The sequence below is a fragment of the Scomber scombrus genome, chromosome 1 (assembly GCF_963691925.1).
Source record: "Scomber scombrus chromosome 1, fScoSco1.1, whole genome shotgun sequence".
Taxonomy (NCBI): Eukaryota; Metazoa; Chordata; class Actinopteri; order Scombriformes; family Scombridae; genus Scomber; species Scomber scombrus.
In genome coordinates this window covers 31100831-31123740 of record NC_084970.1, presented here as the reverse complement: position 1 = coordinate 31123740, position 22910 = coordinate 31100831, and the positions used below count along the sequence as shown (strand labels likewise).

Genomic DNA, 22910 nt, shown 5'->3' with positions numbered 1-22910 from the left:
ATTTAGAAAATAAATCAATAAAGTCATTATATAATTAGTATTTTACAAGGTGCAAGTAATGCTTGGCAGAAATGTATCACAAACAGAGCATATTTCCTTTGAGAATGTGAATAAAATATGCAAGAGTAGTTTGCTGCCAGCACTTTTTGACTAGCTCTTTGAAGTCCTCCATCACTGTTCTTTGGTGGTTGCATCCATTGCCATATTTGGTGTCCAACAACTACCAATCAAATACTACCAACTGCATAGGATTTGTGAAAAGTCAGCACAGTCTGTGTGTCCAGAAGACATCTGTTGGTCTGCAAGCTGGTTGCAGGGAAGCCAAATGTAGGTCAAACATGTTACAGTCATGCAAGAACTTTCTCGGTAGCCGCTCATCTGGTACTCCTCCTCAGGCTCTCCACAGTCTGTAGGAAGGAGCGCTGGGCCTGGTCCTCCTCCAAGGTGGAGCAGTCCTCCTCCTCCTCCTCGATGATGCCACACTGTACGCAGCGGAGGCGGGGCTCACGTTGTGCGGCCCTGCAGACACAAGCTGTGGCCAGAGACTGGGGGAATTCCTCCATCACCAAAGGCAGCAGATGGGCAGGGAGCGTGTCCATGCTGGTCGCCATGGTGAACGATGGCCCAAATGTGAGGATGATGAGCTGTAGACTGTGTCGGTCTAGATGTGGGATTTGAAGCCTTTTGTTGCAATTTCTGAGTCTTATCAGCTGTTACCACACTTTTGGAACAGATGATGCAAAAAAATGGCAAAAAACTGTAAAAATATGACAATTCTCAATCAGCAAGTTGTTTAATATTCAGTTTTGAGGGTTCTGCTTCATCAGAGATGATTTGAGAGGTCCTGTTTTGCTCCTTTTCCAATCTGATCTTCGTTCTGAAACAGTGAAATCAAAGAGAGAGCGTGTGTGAGTCTGAGAGAGCTGTGGACTGAGCACCAATGAGCTCCTCCTTATATACATCTCTGCAACCCACTCGTTTCTTCCTTTGGGCATCCCTCCACACACAGAGCTTCTCTCCCCTCCTACATTTTCAGTGATGACACATTTCCGGCAGCTTCCATACCAGAGCACCGGAATAATCTCCCAGAAACTGTTGGCATGGGAACCAGGCGGTGATGTTTTGAAGAGAAGAGGCAGAACGCAAATAAGCGACACATTAGTATGTGAAAATGACAACTAATGGTAAATCAGAAAAGAAACTTATTGAACTAAGTGACAGTTTGCTGAAGGGAATAAACTTACACAATATTACACAATAAGTTATACAACTAAGCTCAATGGAAAGTTTGGGTGTGATAGTATCTGAAAACTGGAACTGTTTTATCATACCTTGCGTAATCTATTTGGCCTGAACATGCGCTAAATCTTTGTCATATGTTTCAAAACTGCTAAAACTGAATGTAAGAAGTCAGGACAGACAGAGAGCTGGGTAAAGTTATATGAAAGGCAATTTATTGATGGCTGGAAGGACAAATACACAGTAGCTTTCCATAGTCAGTAAACGATATCCAAGTGTTCTTGTTTTCTCTGCTTTTCCCCCCAAACAACATGGATCTTAAAGATTTTAGGAACACACCTAACAACTAATGCCTTTTAGAAAAGCATTAACCTCAGAATTGGAACTGGTCCCTTGCTGCTGTGCCGAATGTCAGCGTGAGTTAAATGTTTTCCAGAGATTGATACAGTATAACTTAAAGCAAATATCTGAGCCAGAACAGGTGGAATATGACATACTGTATGAACGTACAGACTTAAATTAGCACGTTTTGAAATGTATCAGAGATTTTACAGTATTTCATTGGTTTGTCTCATCTGTACATTTTGTTTGGTTTAACATGTTAGTAGCCTGAACATTTCAGTTGGAAATTCAAGATCAAGATCAATGCAGAAATCACACACATAAAACAAAAACAAAACCACCCAGATATTATACTGGGATCAAATATATGTTGAGAGGGTTTTCTGTACTTTTAAGACATTAAATAATCCCAGACAATAACACTACTTGTTAAGAATTCATTAGAAAACCAGTTTAGTACATCACCAAACAGACATTTTAATATTCTCACAATCACAGCTTCTCCATCTGCTCTAGCTATTAATCTACACAGCCTCCTCTTCATTTTTTACACATGAGAAGTAGTTTGGGTTAATTATACATGCGTCCCCTCAGCAACTCATCAATACTGTCAAGATGAAGGAAAAAAGCAATGGTTTTGAGTCAGTACTGAAGAGGAAAAGGTGTAAATGTAAGTGCTTTGAATCTTCTGCCATGACATGAAAAGAAAAAAAACACAAAAATTAATTATTTCTAATGGCAGACAAAAAAAAAACACTTCAACCTTGCAAATCCTGATAAAATGTTAAGTGCTTTAAAGGGAATTGCTGAATTGCTGCTGCATATGTACTATTTTCAGTGTTATACTAAAACGTTTTTTTCCGTCCATATACTAACAAACGGGGCTTATCTGGGCATGCATACACACATACCCATATACACATTTAGAGGATGATAACCTGACATATCCACATTTCTCTAATTGCTTCCCTTCTCATGTGGGCTTCATATTTGACTGTGTTTTGCTGATAAAAGATAGTTCTGGGAGGTCAGTTTTAGTTTACGTGTTAGTGGCACATTCATTAAAGCTGATCACTCGATGCAGAGCAGAGTTTGGAGTGAATTCATGTAACTGTGGCCACGCATCATCTATGACTAGCAGTTATAGAGGGAGGGGAAACTGAGACATTGCCCAGAAACACATTTCACATTTTTTTTCCACAGTCACGTTTTCTCTTCTTGGTCCATGATGATGATGATGATGATGGTGGTAGTCGGCCGAATCGTTACCACAGCTGGTCTCCTCTGTCTGCCGCTGCCGCTACCAGCCGCTGTTCGTCTATCCCTGCTTCTGCTTCTTGAGGTGACGAGCGCGCTGGGACAAACCCATCCCCATCACGTGGCTGTTGAGGATCTTGGCAGGGAGCAGAGCTGTAGTCACCCAGCCCTACAGAGGGAAATTACATGGTCAGCTGGTGGCATTATAACAGATTAGCATTCATTATTAATTTCCAACCCACGCGTGCAACAACTGTGGCAAGGAAGTTTGAGTGAAGGAAAACTCAGGCAATTGTACCATGTTAATTCCTAAACTCTTCTCAAATGATAAATGAATTCTGGTCGAAGTCTCATTGGTAACTGTCCATTCTACATGCAGACTGTAACACTGAAAATTCAATTTCAACATCTTTTAAAACCTTATCACACTGATGTTATCAAAAGCTACAAAGCCAATCCTTTTTTGTAGTGACTTTAAGTCAGCTGTAAGCTCCCCCCCCAGACAAATTCTCTAAATTTGTGTCTAATTTTTATTAAATTTTATTAACTCAAAAATATTATTATGGTTATTATAATTTTTAGGCTGTTTAAATTACACTGATACCATATTTTCTGCTTTGGCAGTAGTATTAAGTACTCCAAGCTCTGTCTCGCAGATAACAGCATGGTAACTGCAACAGCTGATCTTTTTCTAAAAAACCACCCACAGTTTTCAATTCTCTCTTCTTCCTTTTTTTAAGCAAAGAGCAGTATTGTGAAGCATCATAAATGGCTTTTCCATTTACTTATTATTATCATTTTAATTAATTTCCTCTTCATTGTGTTATTTTCATTTCTTCAGTTCTACTGCAATTTGCTTTAAAAGCTGAAATCTTAAGTGTCTTTAAATGAATATATCATTAATTCCAAGATGGATATATAATAAAAGATAATGAATTCAGTTGATGGATACAGTTGTGTGTGTGTGTGGTGAAATGACACATTTATAGTCATTAGAGACTCTCTATACACTCAAGTCAAATCAAAGTCTACTTAAAATGCAAAATCACCTCAGGTGTCTCAATGCACCTTACAACAATAAAACATGATTAAAAGAAGGGAAGAGGGACAAAAGAAGAATAAAATATAGAAATTTCACACTGTGCTACTGAGATATGTTGATCGGGTTTGTCGGATCGCACCTGTTCAGTTGACGATGATAACTCAGCTGTTCCACTTTATTGTTTATGTTGTTCCTGCAACCTTGGTGGCCAATGACATTTGTCAACGCAGCCTCAAAAACAGGATGAATTTTTAATGCCAACATTGTTTGAACTTTGGTTGGAAACTTTGTTACACATAGCAGGTATTCCTTTTCTTTCCGTTTGTCTTTTACCATGACATCTTAATTGTGCAAGAAACAAATGAAGATCGTTTTTAGATGTCTTATTTAGATGCTAGTAAAAAAATATGACTAGGTGATGGGCTAAATGCAGAGCTGCGCTGCACATTAGAAAGGAGAGGGATTATTAGATAATAAGATAAACTTATCTGCAGCTTGTGGTTTAGTCAAATAGAGGGGCTGATGAAAGGAAGGATCTGTACATAGTTCACATCAACCGCACAGAATGAAGACTTGGAAGTTGTTTATCTGTATATCCATAACATGCTCATTGATATTCTGGTCATATAGCTCGACACAATACGCAGGAACAGGAACGAAAAAACAACTGTTGCTCTGTGACCTCCGCCAAAGTGAAGCCACCGCCTGAAAAATTGGGGCTAGATTTGTGTTTCTGTCTCATTTCTGATGCATGTGTCTCTACGGGGTAATTACAGAGTTAGGATGCAGACAATACTGCAAGGTAGTGAAGCATCCCACTCCATTATTTCAGTGGATGTTTCCAGTTTGACAGAATACTTTAGCGACAGTTGACACAACATTAATTCAATGAATGATGATGAGCTGGTTGGCAGGTTTTGTGTAAAGTGAAGCTGTAGGCTGATGAGGTTTTGGTCCTACAGCTCTGAGAGACCTTGACCACCTGTAACACAAATGCCTGTTTTTGTGATGAGTGAGTAGAGAAAAAAACACCACTGCAGCAGAGATTGATTTGCAGCCTTCAAAAGTGAAAACAGGCCAATGTTTCAACAGCACTGTGGCTTCATCAGAGCCAACAGATCTATTACTTCTGTAGAGAAACTGGTTGTGTTGAAAGTGGCACCATTCACAAACTATTGTGTGTGACTGAAGCCTTAAATTAAGGTCTATTATCTGTGTGTAATTGTCTGACCCTGAGAAAGACCAGTATGTGGTCAATATGATAGACCTTTTTTAAATTCAAGTTTAATATATGCCTGTTTTTTTGTTCTGCTTTTTTAAAGTCATTTTGTTAAAGTCTGTTAAACTGTAAAATATCATCAATGTGTGTTTATGAATATACAGGACATATACCTAAACTCACTTTTTATGTAATGATCCCTCAAATATGGTTTTCAAACACTTGTGTTAAAGATATGTAATGGAGGTATTATCTATATCGATCCGATTTTTTTTTACTCCCTAATATCGGTATCAGCATCGGTTCTAAAAATCCAGTATCGGTCGGACTCTAATACAAAGATCTGGGATTTTGTACTTTTTGAACAATACAAGTTTTGTATGTGTCCATTTGGGAGTTCTGTGAACATGAGAGATGTAACTCTCATTTGCTAACTGCAGCTATTAGATCTTTTTTGGGAGTTCATAAACTAACACCAGTTATGGCCATTAGTGATGATGAGCACCACCAAATGTCAGATGATTGGACTTTGGAACAGACCTGTGAATATGCCTGAAAAGCGGCTCCCTAGAAAATATTTTTTAATTGGGACATTAAAAAATGAACGCCCCTAGATTAGTGAGGTGAAAACCTTATTTTTGTATGATTGACTCTCTTATTACATTCCAAAACTGATGCCAGTGTAAAATTAATGCTACAGTGCTGTTCCTGGTCTACAAAGAAAGATAGTCTGTTGATGTTTGGTACAAACCTAAATGCAAATGTATTGTTTGATGAAAAACAGCTACCTTTTTGAAGCAGAATTTATGCAAAAATCAAAGATCTTTGTGTGAATGTTCAGGTACATTACCAGTAGCTATAGAAACAAGCAGGTTTACCTCTCTCCCTGAGGAGAAAAGACTGTTCTCTGTGTGATTCAGGTGAGACTGAAGACAAAGTCAATATTATGTTGTATTACTCATTATATAATAAGTTAAGGGCTACACTATTTAGTCAAATGTCCTTAATTTCTGATTAATTTTTCTGTCAGTATAATTTTAAGTAACAGTTTTAGGAAAATAACGCATGTTGTTTGGCTGATTAAATCTGTAGAACGTCATGCAGAAAATGGTACAAACTTCTTTGTTCTTGTCTGTTTGACAAATGTTTCACTGGTGCAACTGTATTTTGGTGTCATGTACATTTTGCATTTTGGGATTTTGCATTTTGGGATCTGGCATGTGACTGACTGACTTTTCATGCTCTCAACATTTCATACCCAGACTTACCATGATAGCATGGGGCAGGTAGCCATTGGTTTGGGTCTGCAGTCCCACAGTGTTGAGCTCAGCTGCAACGTAGCGCTCCGGACTGGGCTTGTCCAGAGTGGCCCGTCTGATCTTACTCAGCTTGGTTGCAACAAAAAATGGCAGAACGCTCTGGAAAAAAAGAAGAAAAACCAATCTGTTTCATAAATAATGTGTCTAGTTCCACGTTTTATTAAAATATCAACACTGTGCTGGGAAATCATTTGTTTTTTTAAGCTTTAAGTCCTACAAATGACTGTACTGATATCATTAAAGCTATTCACACATCAAATAGCTCACAGTTTGGAGGAGTACTAAATTTTGGTGCAGACACTCGGATTCTCTGTTTGAGTCATCAAAACCCACAACCATGTGGGCTTGTAACAGCCACGCTAATGTGGGCTTGTGGACGTACCTGGATGATGATCCCTTTGCTCTTGTATTCAGCCTGCAGTCCTCGTGAAAAGAAGTCCACAAATGCCTGAATAAAATAAAGGCAGGTCGTTGTCAGGGCCACAGTTTAATTCCACAATGAAAGGATTAATGGCACCAAAGCAAAAAGCACAGGGACTTCAATTCTCAAATTAATAAAAAAACATTGAATGCACAAAAAAAAGGGGGAAAAAAGAAGTGTGAATACATGCACATGAAGCTCATGTACAGTGTTGTTTTACAATGTTAACAGTAGATGTAAGGGACTGAAACGATCATTAGCCTCAGCCTATGTTGAGATGCCTATGTTGTTCAGATGAACTTTTAAACTACAACTGGGTATTAAAGGATAAACATGACCCAGCATTGAGACACCAGAAAATTAATCAGCTGAAACTGTGAACAACATGCAGTTAACAAACATGAGATGGTGACAAAACATGATGACACCACATGCTCCTGTAAACATTTTTAATTAGTACACTGCCTCAGGACATGAGATAGTACCTGACTTATTTATACTCAACAATTAAAAACAGCTAATTAAAAAAAGATATCACCCTTCCACTTTATCTCTTTACCTTTGGACTTACAGTGTGTTGGTAGGTAAGAAAGAATAATTCATGGAATGAGAGAATGAAAGATGGACCAGAGTATGGTATAGAAAATAAACAATTTATGAAATGTTAGTATAGATCACACTTCATATATCATATACCTTGGAGGCAGAGTAGACAGTAAGGAGAGGAACAGGGTACATCCCACTAGCAGATGAGATGTTAAGGATGGCCCCCTTCTTCCTGAAATCACAGACCAGGTGACCAGAAACACAAAGCATGAGAAAAAGGGGAATACATGTTATATACACTTTATCCTGCAATCAATCACAGGTTGATAAGAAAACACCGTACTGTGCGTGTTCGCAAGCTGAACCAAAACTCCTCTGGCAGTACATCAAAGGCAAACCACAGTAAAAAAAAAAAAAATCAATATCTTACATGTTTACATTCTTATATTTATGATCCAGCCTGCAGTGCTTTCATACAATATTTAATCTAAACCAGGAGCGAGTGCTGTTCTGAGAAAAGGAACAGCACAGGTTATGTGGACATGATGGTCAAGCACGTAAAGGATTTTAGAGGTTATTTCACTCAGCTGTGACATGCACATTCTATCAAATTACAGTAAACAAGATTAAAAACTGTGTCATAAAATAAATGATATCTTCATAAATCCTTAGAAAAAACTAATTAATTGGAACTCAAATATAACATGACCTTTTCATGCACAGATATTACTCTACTAGAGTAACACTGATATATGTGTGCTTGCAATTTGATATTGATCGCATGCAAGTTTATTAAATAACCAATGTGTTAGCTTTCAGCCACACTAGCAGCATGGATTAAGGTATAGCGATGTCAGGCTGTTGGTCGGTAGGTCTACAACATTGCATCAGACCACAGGTTAAATATATACAGTCTTTGGAATATATACAGACTTAAATATCACAACAAATATCAAATGGATTGCCATGACATTTTGTACAGGCATCCATGGTTCCCAGATGATACATCTTAGTGACTTTGAAGATCCCCTGATTTTTCCACTAGAGCCAACATGAGGTTGACATTTGTGGTTCCGAGTGAAATATCTTGACAACTATTGGATGGATTGACATGAAGTTTGATAGATGTTCATGTCTCATGATTCATTTTGATAGTTAAACAGTAAAAATGATAACTGCTTAGAATAAGCATGTTAGCTAGAGATGATGCTCACTTAAGGCACCGCTATGCCCAAACACAGTCTCACAGAACTGCTAATGACACTATTAATTAAAGTTTAGTTTGGAATCATTAAATCAAATAATGAAACAGAACACCCGCCCACCTTTGTGTGTTGTATAATGCATCTGTGGTGGTGTTAATTACTAAAAAAGCTCAACCATCAGTCATGTTACAAGAAGGTGGGTGCTGCTCATGTCAGACAAACTCACCTCTCCACCATTTGAGGTAAGACGAGCCGTGTCATCTGGAAAGAGGATGGGAAACAACGGTGAAATCATGAGAAAGGACAGTCAAAAAAAAGGTCTGCTAATGGGTGTGGGCTGTGGAGGTGTGCATCTACATTTGTAAATATGTATGTGTGTGTGTGTGGGTTGTGTGAGGAGAGGTGGTTGCGGAGGGAAGACAGAGAGAGAAAGAGAAAGGAGATGATAATGGTAGCAGAGAGAGCAGAATTATTGATTGACATAAATGAAGTGTTAAGATAGTGGGTGGACTTGTGCTCTTGGTGCTGTTGCTCTGGGAACTGCTGAACATGGAGAAGAGGGACGGAAGTGCTTTATGTCACTGCCCGCATGCGTGTAGGTTTGTCTTTATTGGTCTGTGGGACTACCTGACAGCCCTCCTCAAAACTATCTCATCCATTTGAATCCACGAGGACAAATTTAATTACCCAGACGTCAAAGTGAGACATATGACAGACATTTATAAGTCCAAGTTGGAGACACTGGGACTGAGCCTGAGAAATCAGATCATCCCTTCTAGGGGTCTTCAAGTTGACTATATAAGTTAACCTGGGAATATTTGCACACACCGCTGACATTTTTCATTCTATCAAACTTGAGTTTTTTTACAGAAGAGTAAGATATAACATTGCCAGCAGGTATAAAGCAGATCTATCTATCCACATAGCAGAAGGCTGTAATCACTAACAAGACTGTCTCTACTAAATATCAACTTGAGGATGGAAATAACTGTATTTTTTAACACTTGATTTGTTTCCTGTCTTTAACATTTAAGCTTTTGCTATTGAACAGTTGTCATCACATCTTTATTGTAACACTCACCTGACACACTGATGTTATGTTAATGTTGACCATGGTGTCAATGAACTGAAACAAAAAGAACAGGAGAGTTAGTATCACTTATCTTGTGTTACTTATAAATATAATTGTTGAGAAATGTGAGCAATTTTGTCCATATCAACTACTGACATTAAGAGATCTTGTCTTGTATTATTAAGGCACAGTGTTGTCTGAAATGGCTTTACAAATGTATTTTCTAGTTAAAAAGTCAAATATTTTGATAAAGTCTGATTCTGTATGCCATTTTTTGTGCAGTTTCATTTTGTCTGAACTTCTGCTCCATCTGCACATCCAACTTAATGTTTGCCTGTCATCTATCATGACTTTTTTGTTGTTTACGTCATGCTCGAAAAGCAGAAACTGCTTTCTAGCATGAGTGCACTGAGCTAAAATGATGAAAGTTTGAACTGATAGAAAAGCACAAACCAATTTTTTTTTGTGATAAAAAGGAATTGCATATTTAGTAGAATATGCCATTATTGCTACTTCCGTGTGATATAACCTTGTGAAAAGCCTAAAAATATCTGAAAATATCTAAAAATATAGCTGTATAATATAATTACTCATATATTCATTAAAATACTAATAAACCTTCTACTTACAGAGTCAAGGTTGGGGACGTTGAGGAAGAATTCAGGATAAGAATAGGATATCCCAACATTGTTTACTGTTGAAAAGAAAAAAATAACAGCAACATATATTTAACAGTATTTAAATACTACATAATCTTAAACTGCTGGATGAGAGGAAGATAACATGTCTGTAAATGTGGAATTCAGAGTGTTATTCCTCTCTCCAATCTTAGGAGGGCAGCAAAGGGCTGAAGAAGCCAGTATAAATTAACCTTAGATTACATGACAAATGTACATTTATCATAGTGGATTACACTCCTGACGTCTGCAGACCTTGATCCAAATTGAATTGGCTATTGCATATGACCAGCTAATTACATTTTATGAAAAGTGAGGTGGCCTGAGCTCCTGATGCAGGTCTTACCCAAAACTCCAATCTCCAGTCCTGCAAGTCCGTCTTCAATCTTGGAGTAGATATCGACAGAACTAAAGTCTGCTGCGATCGTTTTTGTCTCCACACCACATTTGCTCTCTGAAGGCACAAAGATGCATACATATTTTAATATGATAAACAGTGCAAAATATAAATCGTTACTCTATGAAGAACCACACTGTTAAAAAATAGCCACTTGGAAAGAAATGAACAGAGAGAAAAAAAAAGAGTAAACCCTAAAATAATCTTTCATCATCAATGAGAATATCTGTCCCTTAAGAGCAAAGCTTTCATTTAATGGGACAGAATCACTTTCAGCTCCAGCAGGAGGTTTTACAGCCTCATAACCAAAAGCACAAGAGTCCTGCTGAATCTCCACTGAGTAACGGATCACCTGTGAAAAACATGCAATTCAGTGTAATATTATTTAGCCATCAGTCATTCACTTACTGGACTATCACACAGTGAAATACAAATGCAACATTTGAACATCAGGATAAATGATGCAGTATTGCTCCATGGATCACAAAGATTGAACTCCAGTCCAGGCAGCTGTCATACGTAACACATGAACTATATTAGTCTTGTGCCTTTGGAGCACAGGTACTGTTGATTTCCCTCGACTATAAAATGTGGCATTAGTTAGGCTGATGGATTAAACAGAGTTATATGGATATACAGCCTGTATTTATTGGTAATTTATATGGAGCTTCACTTTCTATTCATTTTTTATTTCAGGCAATATGTATCTGCGTTTAAACTGTGATATATTTGGCCTCTAACTTTTTTTTTTTTAAACCTATAAACAACTTAAACTTATGTTCCACTTACCGATCGCCTTGGATACGTCATCCAGCTTCTCCTGAGAGCGGCTGATCAGCACGATGGCAAATCCTCTGCGGGCAAGCTACAAATACAAAACACATGTCGATAAAGGAGTAATATGTGTATTTCAACACACATGCTTACAATCGGTTTACAAAGAAAGTGTAAGTAGCATTAAAGAAAAATTCTTGTGTTTTTTTAGATTAAGAGTCTGAAGAGTTTTTACCTCCTCTGCATAGGCTTTCCCAATCCCATCTGTGGCTCCCGTCACAACTTAAGGGATAAAAAAAAGGACAGATCAAATGAGCAGGATAATAGTGCAAACTCTCCTGACTCAAATTCAACAACAAACTTTAAAAATGATAAAATACACTTCTCCATATTCACTGGAAAATGTGCACAGAATTTTGGATCTTGGTGTAAATTATTGAGAAAAACAATTACGAGAATGTTTCAATGCAAGTGGATGAAATACTGAATGTAGATATAAATTAGAAGAAGAAACAACACGGTAAAACTTAATAATGTGACATTATAATATTCTTAAACCCCTACAACACTAAATATAAAAGTATGTGGTCATCCAAACATTACACACATATGTGATAATCTCATTCTGGCACCGAACTGTAGGTATTAATCTGCTGCTGTAACAGCCTCCAATCTTCTAGGAAGGCTTTCTAAAAGATTTTAGGAACCTGGCTGCAGGGATTTTCTCACATTCATTCATTGATGTTGGTCGATAAGGCCTGGCTCACAGTTGGGATTTCAGTTCATTGCAAAAAGATGTTCTGCAGGGTTGAGGTCAACCCTCTGTGCAGGTCAGTCAAATTCCTTCACAGCACACTGGCAAAAAACATTTCTGTATGAACCTGGCGTTGTGCACAGAGGCATTGTTATGTTGAAACAGTAAAGGGGATTTTTTTTTTAAACCATTGCTATAAACTTAGAGGTGCATTAATGTCTAAAATATAAATGTGTGCTGCAGCATTAAGATTTCCTTTAATGTGAACCAAAGTCCAAACCACCACTAACAGCCCACAGATCAAAAGCAAACAAATCTATGAGGACAGGTGTGTCTGGATACATAATCACTTGGACATGTTTGCTATGAGATAAAGAAACAGTAGCTGGACATAATATCAGACTTGTGGATGTGAACATAGCTGCTTTCTGTCAGCTTGGTAGTCTGATGTATTGACCTCAAACCAGCATTCACAACTGAGGCTTAATGCAGTCTGAACTGTGCTATTAGCATGACCTGCTAGCAATGTTTAGAAGAAATACATTTCACTGAAGAAAGGATTTGTTTCTAAGTGTAGCATAGGATGTTTTGCCACATTTAAATATCCCGCTGTGGACACATGAGGAGCCTCTTAGCCATTTAAATCCACTTTAACAGCTTTGGGAGCCACAGCAGACCCCAGATCAGCAAATAATATACAATATAATTATTGTTTAAATGTTTAAATTGGATTCATGGGGCTGCAGCAGTGTGAAGTTAAGGGCCCTGCACACACACACTGAATTATATGAGCACAGGAAGGTGCAGACCTTATCATACTATGAGGTACATAAACATTTTGGGAGTCTACCTGTAATACTTAGATACCAGAAACATCTTAACATTGACAGAGTCCACTAAAAGGAAAACTATTCAATTCTTTTCTTCGTCAAAAGGACAGCGGTATACTAAGAGAAAGAATTTGGCAGTGGAAGAACCACAGTCGACATGAGCAGTGATAACCACCGAGGCTCAATACTTAAACAGCGCCACCTACAGAAGCATCTATCGCCACTACAGAAAACCGAAGGACAGACTGAAAAACAATCCCTGAAACGTTCAGTTCAAAAAACATCAATGAGTGCCGAGTGCATTAAACTTTAGACAAATTCACTTTCGGTGGCAGAGGGCTGAATGTCAGGCTGAGGGACATGGGGAGCAGCTGAGGTGAAGAAGGAGGACAAAGAGAGAGAAAGAAAGAGGTGAAGCGCGGCCCTCTCTGTCATCGGTGGCAGTCAAGCGAACGGATGCCCTGGAACTGCCTGGCGCAAACAGCAGCAACGGGCTATTTTTAGCGATTCCCATCTTTCAGAACAAACTATTCATCACACCTCTGGCTAAATATAACAAAAAGTGGACGGGGAGTGAGATGAGAGTAGGAGCGTTACAATATGTCCCTGTGTAAGCTGTGACTCCAGCTTAAAGAGCAACGTTCATCCTTGTTTCAACTTATGTGTTATTATTTTCTGTTGTGTTTTAATTGTCAAGTGTGTATTATTCTCCTGTGTTTCATTTCTTTTCTGCCTTTTCTAAAAATGAATGAATGACTGAGGTTTTAAGGTCAGATCAGTCAGCCAGGGTGCACTGAGCAGGACTGCCTCTAGGCTGTACTAGTGGAGCTTTTAGCTTCTTAAACTCAGACTAAGAGCAAATTTGCCTGAGGATGATGAAATGACACTGCTGACAAAAAATACAATCACAATGGTGGTTTGGTGTTTTTAAAAATAGGTCAAAACTGACCTATGTTAAATATACCACGGACTGAACCCAAATAAGATCCTGCTGACAAGTGTTGAACATGTTTTTTTGAGAAATTGATAATCGGTCATCACTGTACAGTCACATTTAAAAGAGAACTCCAACTTTTTGGTGTCGATGTAGATGAAAAGAATGTCTTTTTTAATCAATCGACAATCTTATAACATATGGTTTTAACATCTAGGCCAAACATGGCTCTGTGTTAGAAAAAAGCAAAGGGTTGGTATGGGTATAATAATATGTAGGGAGAGTTTAGGTGGGGCTGCTTCACACAGACATTAGCACATAAGAAGAATTAACTTAAGAAGAAGCATTTAAGAAGAAAAACACAGATTTCCAATGATGGTTTCCAATGCAAAGAGTTGTGCAACCAAGTACAGGTTTGCATGTCAAAACAAGTTGATCCTGGCTCAACCTTTGCTGCAGCATATATCACTGTCTCCCAGGAAAGCTCTGCATTGTGAAAGCACGTAGGCTAGTGCACATCTCTGGTAGATTACTTTGAAAGATGAACAAGCTTTCAGGATTCTACTGTTTATCTTTCAATTTCGCAAGTAAGAATAAAATAATACCTTTCCACAGCTGTACAATCCTTCCACAAAGTCTCTTTTTAATAGTATCACTTGTATGATTTGGTGTCTAATACATTTTCAAATTCATGCATCTGTAAGTAAACCTGACCTTTTACTGATCAACAGTATCAAAAACAACACATCCCCACCAAATGTAATCTCTTGCATTTTTTTTCTATTTAAAAACACAGTTGTTTTTTTTGGCCTGAACACCTGGTGACAGACACATGAGTTTAAATGCATAGAAACACAGCACAGTAGTCTATGACACTGTGAGCTATAATTTTACAACTCTGGAGTGAAGCGACAGTGATTTAATCTCATGTTGCCACAATCACAAGGTAAATAAAGCAATTACAGCAGTGAAGCTGCAAAGTTATCTACCAGAAGTGTGATTGGACGCATTTGTGTGGCTGATGCAAACTGTGTTGCATGTACACAGCATAAAGTATGATAAATATTGTCATGATGTGGACATTTTTTACAATAATAGCACATTCAGCAACACTGATCCGCATCACTGGTCTGATTCTTTAAGATGTTCTTGTTTTTTGTTGCAGTTTTCCTATGCTGATATGCTCTTTGTGATGCTGACACACACGTATGCCTGCAGAGGTGATAAAGTCTTATTTTAAGCCAAAATTGTTGCTATTTTGACAATACTATTCGTTCCTCCTCTTACTCACCCGCCCATCTACCCTTTGTGTGATCTTTCTGAGTACAGATGATGCTGAGGTGCCAAGCATCCTCTAGGGCTGCGGCAGAGCCAAACAGAAGGGAGTGGGAGAGGAAAAGGGAGAGGAAAAGGGAGAGAAAGTGACAAACACGAACATGGGGGATCCTGGGGGCAACTAAAAATAGCACAGAAGAAGAAGAGAGAGGGGGGGCGCAAGTGAGAGAGAGTCTGCAGGCACAATGATGAGGGAAACATAGGCCGGGTTATTTTTAGTTGTTTTAAGAATGAACTGTTTTGCAGTCGGAAAAGAGGGGGAAAAAAAAGAATCTCTTACAGCTGAGTGCATGTTCCCTTCACTCAAATAAAACAAGGTCTATTTTAAGAACTGCTGTCTTCTGCAAATGTAGGTTAGACTGGCTTGGCGCTCTGATGATGGTGCTACTACATGTTGCCATTTGGGTATTGCATTTGATAGCCGACATCATTTTATTGTTGACCATAATTTAAAGCCTGGAAACCGCATTTTTAAAAAATCATCTGCCACTAAAAGACGACATGATTAGGATTTGTCCGATGTATCCCAGTTTTAGACGTATATGGACAAGATGCACAACAGGTCGAGATCAAGATTTACCATCAAACAGCTGCTGGTCTGGACAAGCAGGAATGTAATACTCGTAGTCTGCTTTAATAAACTGGTAAACAGCGTGCAATCCAGGAGAGAATTGAAGACACGACTCAGTAGACTGTCTAGACAAATATAAGCAAAGTCCTGCCCTACTTTTACACTCACTTTCTTTCCAGTGGGAGAGTAACAGCACGTTTTAACAGCAACTATTTTAAAACACTGAATTATTTTTAGACGATGTGTTTCATGCACTCTACCAACAATTGCAATCCATGTGAAAGCATCTTGAGGAGGATGAAAATTAACCACCGCACACTGAAATGACTTCACTGTGACTATATTAGGAACGGACAACGTGTATAAATACATGTGATAGACACGTATGGGCCCAGTATTTATCATATGGGTTAGTCATCACACATGTGAGCGCTCATGTAATCCTGCTGAGCCAACCTGAAGAAGCTACAGGCGAAATGCATTGTTCACTCCTAATATAGTCATAATAAAGTCATTTCAGTGTGCATGCGGTCAATCTTGATCTTCACCTGAGAAGCTCCTGCGATCGCATGTGGAGTTTTGTTCACTATGTGTAAGCGTGTGTGGAACATACATTTGACAGGAGTTTTGATCTGTTAGTAAAGTTGTGCTGGCAAGATTAGCTAATATACGTTAGCTCGACCCATGTCATCATCGGAACGGCAAACACAAACGAGAATGTTCACATTTTAGTTTCTCCCTTTTCCAATACGGGACCTTAAAATATAACCGTTGTCACAGTTAGTGCTTGTGGAGCTCTGTTCACTATGTGTAAATGTGAAACCAAAGCTTGGAGACCCTCATGTTATGCAGATCCACACTATAGTTTCTCCCTTGTCTAACACAGGACCTTGAAATATAACCTTTGTCATAGATTCTGCTTTTGTTTCCACTGTTCTCTGTGTTTCAAGAACCAGATTTCAGTCTCTTTTCGAAAGTTATCTAAAGCCAAAGTCCTGATACTTTGAGGCAGGGCCAACAGTGGTTGGGCAAGCAAATATCATGTATGAATCATGCTGAAATGTATACATATCTATCTATCTTCTACATATGGTTTAATCACACTGTTTAGTGAATGACTTAAAAGTTAATTTCCTCCTCCAAATAAGGACATTTCTCAACATACATAGATGCTATCTCAACAAGGCCACTGCTCTGTGTCATAATTACTACAGCAGCTACATAGTATCTGCCACTCAAACTGACATTTCCAACTATTGTGTGTTTTTTCTTGGGATGACAGTCTCAAAATGTAGCGAGCAATTTATAATCAGACTGCATGTGGACAGAGTGTGACATTATAAAAGCAACAAAATGATTATGAGGAATGAACAATTTGGTGTAACCTTCCTTTTAGATCCATGTTATTGTCATATGAACTTGATTCATAATAAACCAGCTGCCCTATTATTAGTTTTAAATCAATAAAGCAGCTATATTATTAATAATGGAGGCATTGTCTCAGAAAGAAAGACGCCATTTTTTTAGGATGCCAGTACAATGGCTTTCTGTAACGCTGTCACAGAGGCTCTTTCTCTGTGAATAAACACACACACACACACACACACACACGGGCGTTTGACACAGGCACAAGTAAACCAGAATCCTGTGGATCCAGCGTCTCGTGAATCTCATTTATGAACGGCTCTGGTTCCCTTACATAATGAGGCCATCCTCTCAATCAAGTCCACTTCAGTTAGACAAAGTTTTGTGAATGAAAAAGAGCAGCCGAGGCTAACGGGCTCCTTTGCCTCATTGCATATTCTGAATCGTTTTGCATGCGTTAGCCCAAAATAAAAACTGTCTGACGCGTTTCCATTTTTAGCTGCACACAAAGAGATCAAAGGCAACCTCGGCTCGTGTCCTCAAAAAACATCTGGGTTTCTCTCGCACGCTGATGTGATGGAGGCTGAAAAATACCGCTCAGATTTTACAGTTAAATGAAAATCACTTCATTTTTAGCTGTGAATCTACACTCTGATAAAAGTGATATAATACTAAAGGAGCCAAAAAGCCAAATATTCATGTAAAAAGATAAATAAACACATACAAGATTCAACATTTGGTATAAATTATAAACTACTCCTATTTCTTTCCAAACTATGAAAGATTTTGAGCTCTACTGTTGTGCCTTAATGTATCCTTATTCAGAAAATGTTGAAATGATCGACAGAGAATGAATCAACAACTATTCTGATAATCAAATATATACATTACATTAGTCATTTTTGAAGGAAAATGATAAATAATTGTAAAGTGAGGACTTTAATGCATCATACATGACAGTGAACTAATTATATTTGGATGTTGTACTGTTGATCATGGAAAATATGAAGATGTCACCTTAGTCTTTAGGAGGCATTTTTCACAATTTTCTGATATTTTATAGACAAAATGATTAATAATGCAAATAACCGATAAGGAAAATATGTAATATGCTATAATAGTTTAGTCTTTACTTGTGTGCACATCCTCTGTTTACTTTTTGCGTTATGATGTGAACCTTGAACAGCAGACGTGCCAACATTAAAGCAATCCCAGCAGTCTGCTCAAACTTCAAGGTTCAATCAGTGAGGAGGCTGGACAGATGGGCAGCGTTCAGTCTGATGTGATAATCCCCTCGAGCCATAATCCAATCACCAGATTTACTACAGTTTACACCCCATGACAAAAGCCTGACGGTGATCATTCTCTGCCCGTTCTTTACTTTCTTTTTTTTTCTTTTTCTCCACACTGTCGATGTGAGAACACGTGAAGCAACCGCAGTGTGTAGCACTTAAGCAAGATTAAGCAACATGAGAAGACTGGTGGCTCCATAATCACCTGTTTGAACCATGAAACAGAGCAAACTTATTATGCAAGAGAGGTGTGACACACAGTGCATTACAGGTTGTTCATGACGTGTTCAAAAGGATGACAGATGATACTGACGATTACTTTCTTTATCAATCAATCTGACTTTTTTTTAATTAATTGATTTTTTTTGGTTTATTAAATGTCAAAAAAGAGTGAAACAATGCCCATCACAACTCTGTCACAACCCAAAGATATTACTTACTATTACATGACAAATAAAGCAGCAAATCATGTCATTCGAGATGAGAATTTGTCGCATTTTTTCACAGTTTTTACTTGAAAAATTACTGAAACTATCATTTATCAAAATAGTGTAGTTGGCAAGCTGCTTTCAGCTCAACAATAGACACAATGCATTTAATAAAACTACATTTAGATATTGCGAAACTTTACAAATATTTCAAGAAATATTTCAAGAAATATTTGTGGATCTAACTATGTTCACAGAGAGTTTCTTTAACACAGGGTTGGTCCATGGCTCGCCTTCATTTCTCAACAGCCTGTTATCTATCACTGATTAAACAGAAACTGTTGAAATACGAAAGACCTGTTGGCAAATCAAAGGCCATGAAAAGTAAAGACTACAATTAAAAGATAAGTTTAAAAGCTATTTCATACAAAGATGCAAACTGCTTGCTGTTGCTATAAATAATTAAAACACTAACTTGAAGTATTATTATTAAATGTCAAGTGGAGACCAGTGTAAGGTTGAGCTGAGCTGCTGACAACAGATTATAACTTTCAGCCAGAAGAGGTCAGTGAACAATCCTTTTTAAAGCTCAGTAAGAGCTCAGTATGACTATGAACTAAGAGATGTGCTGAATGGTGATACATTTTAATAGTAATGAAGCTGAATGAATTCAAAGCTGTGCTGAAGACTTTTAGATTTGATACTGAACATTATTCTGAACTTTAGTGTATTAGAGACAGAAACTATTTGCTATTTTTTCCTCATTTTTGGCATTTTCCGTATAAAATGTAGAGGGAAAAAAGGCCTGACTGATAAAACTGCACAGCAACAACATTTTCCTTAATGTCACAAAGAGTAAAGAGACAAGTTCAGGGTCAAGTTGATGCTCATCTGCATTAATAATGACATTACTATGTTACTAAGACTATCATTAATACTTAGAAAATGTAACATAAAGACTCCAATAATAGGCACATATTTGGCAATTTCTGTATGTTAATGGAAAGTTAAGGGGAAAGTTAAGAAAAACATAAATAATGATATTTAGTGGCTGATCCTCTGTTTTTGCACTACGTAAAAAGTTTTAGGCATTATAGCAAAAAAGTCTTCATGCTGTTTCAACCTTTAATATCCTTATGAAAACAGAAAAAAGGACAATTTCACTGATATTTCTCCACCTAGACTACATTAGATCAGGTGCTGATCAAGAACCACCATACTTACACTTGTCAAACCTGGACTAGATTAATATTTCTGAGATCTGAATAGTCTAAGTATGGTGGTTTGTGATCTGGATAAGGGAAAAAACAGTGAAATTGCTCCATTTTGCTGTGTTAATAAGCAAAATAAGGGTTTCACAAATCTAAAAGTGTGTTTTAATGACTTGCTTGAGTCTCCTTGGTAATCTAGTCCAGGTTTGACAAGTCTAAGTATAGTGGTTTGTGATATGGGTAAGGTCTGGATGAGGGAAAAAGCAGTGAAATTGCTCTTGTTTCTATGTTAACTTGCAAAATACAGGTTTCACACATCTAAAAGTGGGTTTAAACATCCTGAAAGCTGTTTGCAACTATATTTAACACTCTTTCACACACTTTAAATTAAATAACCTATGCTACAGCAGCATAAGGTAGGACAGTAACATCAGTGCTCCTACAGACTCTCACCTGCCCACTTCCCAAGTTTAGTGGGTGATACGAGCCGTCCATTGCCCAGGACCCACACCCTGATCCCGGTCAGCAGCCTGTACACGGAGCACACAGACACCCAGGCCGCTGTCAGAGCACCGAGCCACAGCAGCGGCGTCTCCACGGCCCGAAACACTGCTTCTCCGCCGGACGACATAGCTGCCAGAGCACACCTGCTGTGTCTAGAGATGTAGATGGTGATAAAGCTTGCAGACACACACACACACACACGTTTAAGTGTCACTGCACAAAGAGGATCCGGGTTGTTGTCGCTTCCTCATCTCACACTTCTTCGTTTTCCTGATTTTTAAAAGCACTTTTTTTCCCAACACTGCCACCTAACGTTACACAACAGCTACTGTTATTATCTGTCACGTATTTTATAAACAATATAAATGTTCACTCGTATTCCTGACTTTGTTTTTATTGGATTTTTTTTATTTTATTTATTTGCACATTTTTCTATCCAAGATCCTTATATAATTTGTATAATTTGTGTATAAGCTATATAATATTGTGATAAAACAAACGAAAGTCTCATTTTTCACAGTCATCCTGTTTCCATTTGCAGGTGTTTTGCATTAAAGATTCATTTATTTTTTGTATAATAATAATAATTTAGTTGTTATTATATATTTTATCAATTTAATTGTATCATTTTATTCTTACCTTCCCCTCTTTGCCTCATACATCTTGTTCAATCTGATGTATGTCACACCCCATCCTACAACCTTTTGAATTTAAAAAATAAATTCATACAATTTAATTTAGAAGTATTTATCTGTCTGTTTCCTTTCACCTACATTGTTGAGAATATATGAACTATGTATTTTCACATTTTGTTATTTTTACACCTGCAACAGTCCACTCTGCATCATTCCCAAGGTATTTCATTTTACATTTGACTTTTCTCCATGTTTGTGATGATTCCCTTTACCTTGTCTGCAGGTGAAGCTCTTTCTGTGTCACAACAGATATTCCTCCAACTATTTCACTTTGATTTCAAATTGTTTTAATCTTTTAACCAGACAGGCAGAGTTTATAGTCTTCTGTGGAAAACACTCAACTCCCCTGCAGTTTATATAAGGTACTCATTCTATTTATTTCCTCATATTTCAACAACTTGAAACTAAAATACAGTTGCCAGCTGTGCAAAATTGTGTTTTCACAAATTGCTCATTTGTGGTGTATTGACTGATAAAGACTGTCTTGATTACGGTGATCTGTGCGCTTTGCAAATGTTATGAAAAATTAACCTTTGAGTAGGTTAAACACCCTGTTTGAAACTATAACAACTGCAGAAATTCAATATGACATGACAGCTGTTCATAATAATGAACTGTGTGTTATTGAGTTCGATTTTCTAGTACTTTACATGCAAAAAGTCACTCCCCTGTATAATTTTACATGCCTAGTGTGTTTCAGAGGATTTTGTATGTGTTCTAATGCAAACTGGTGGATTATATTGTAACATAAAGCTGTTTTTTCTTCATGCTTTATTGATTTTATGGAAACACTGGATAGGACATATTTTTTAGAAATGTTAGTGGTAAAGTTTTTGGCTCAACAAGCATAAATGTGATTGTGAAATATATTGACAGTATTGTGAGGGATCTACAAACACAACCAATTGTCGATGTGTACACCCTATTCAACAAGAGAAATTGTAAGATATCTTAATATATATTTTACCAAATGTGGATCTAAATGTTTAATAATTTGAGACTTTGCTTTACTTGTAAAATGTTTATTTCACAGATCCTTTAGTTTGAACACATCTGCTTGTTTTTGTTTTTATAACTTTTATTTCTTTTTTACTTAGAAGTTACTTCTTACAAGACACAATTAAATGTAACTTATTATACAGACAAACACAACACACACACACACACACACACACACACACACACACACACACACACACACACACACACACACACACACTCGGAGTACACAATTCAGCCAAGTGGAGCAGACAGTGGTGGTCCATAATGTGAGAGTGAACGTTACATAAGAGCATTGCATCTAAAAATAGAAATGCAGCAATGGTAAACAGGAGTCTAAACTGTTGGCTCTAAGCTTTCAAAGGAACCTGAATGAAATTTAGATTAAAGCGCCATCTCGGACATAAATGGAGCAGCTGCTGATCATGACCATGAGAGCCTGCGAGCTAGTACAGTACAGTAAGGCCTGATGTCCACGTGTG

General features: G+C 37.7%; 1 protein-coding gene across 1 annotated transcript; it reads right to left on the bottom strand.

The window, feature by feature from the left end:
- Positions 1–1432: 1432 nt before the first annotated feature.
- Positions 1433–20968, bottom strand: hsd17b12b (hydroxysteroid (17-beta) dehydrogenase 12b). The gene is made up of 11 exons (XM_062432820.1): positions 20684–20968; positions 11746–11792; positions 11526–11601; positions 10686–10793; positions 10292–10356; positions 9672–9716; positions 8817–8851; positions 7536–7617; positions 6801–6866; positions 6368–6517; positions 1433–3007 (listed from the first exon to the last, which is right to left on the bottom strand). The coding sequence occupies exons 1-11, from the start codon at positions 20859–20861 to the stop codon at positions 2900–2902; spliced, it is 960 nt and encodes a 319-aa protein (XP_062288804.1). The 5' UTR covers positions 20862–20968; the 3' UTR covers positions 1433–2899.
- Between the last annotated feature and the right edge of the window lie 1942 nt (positions 20969–22910).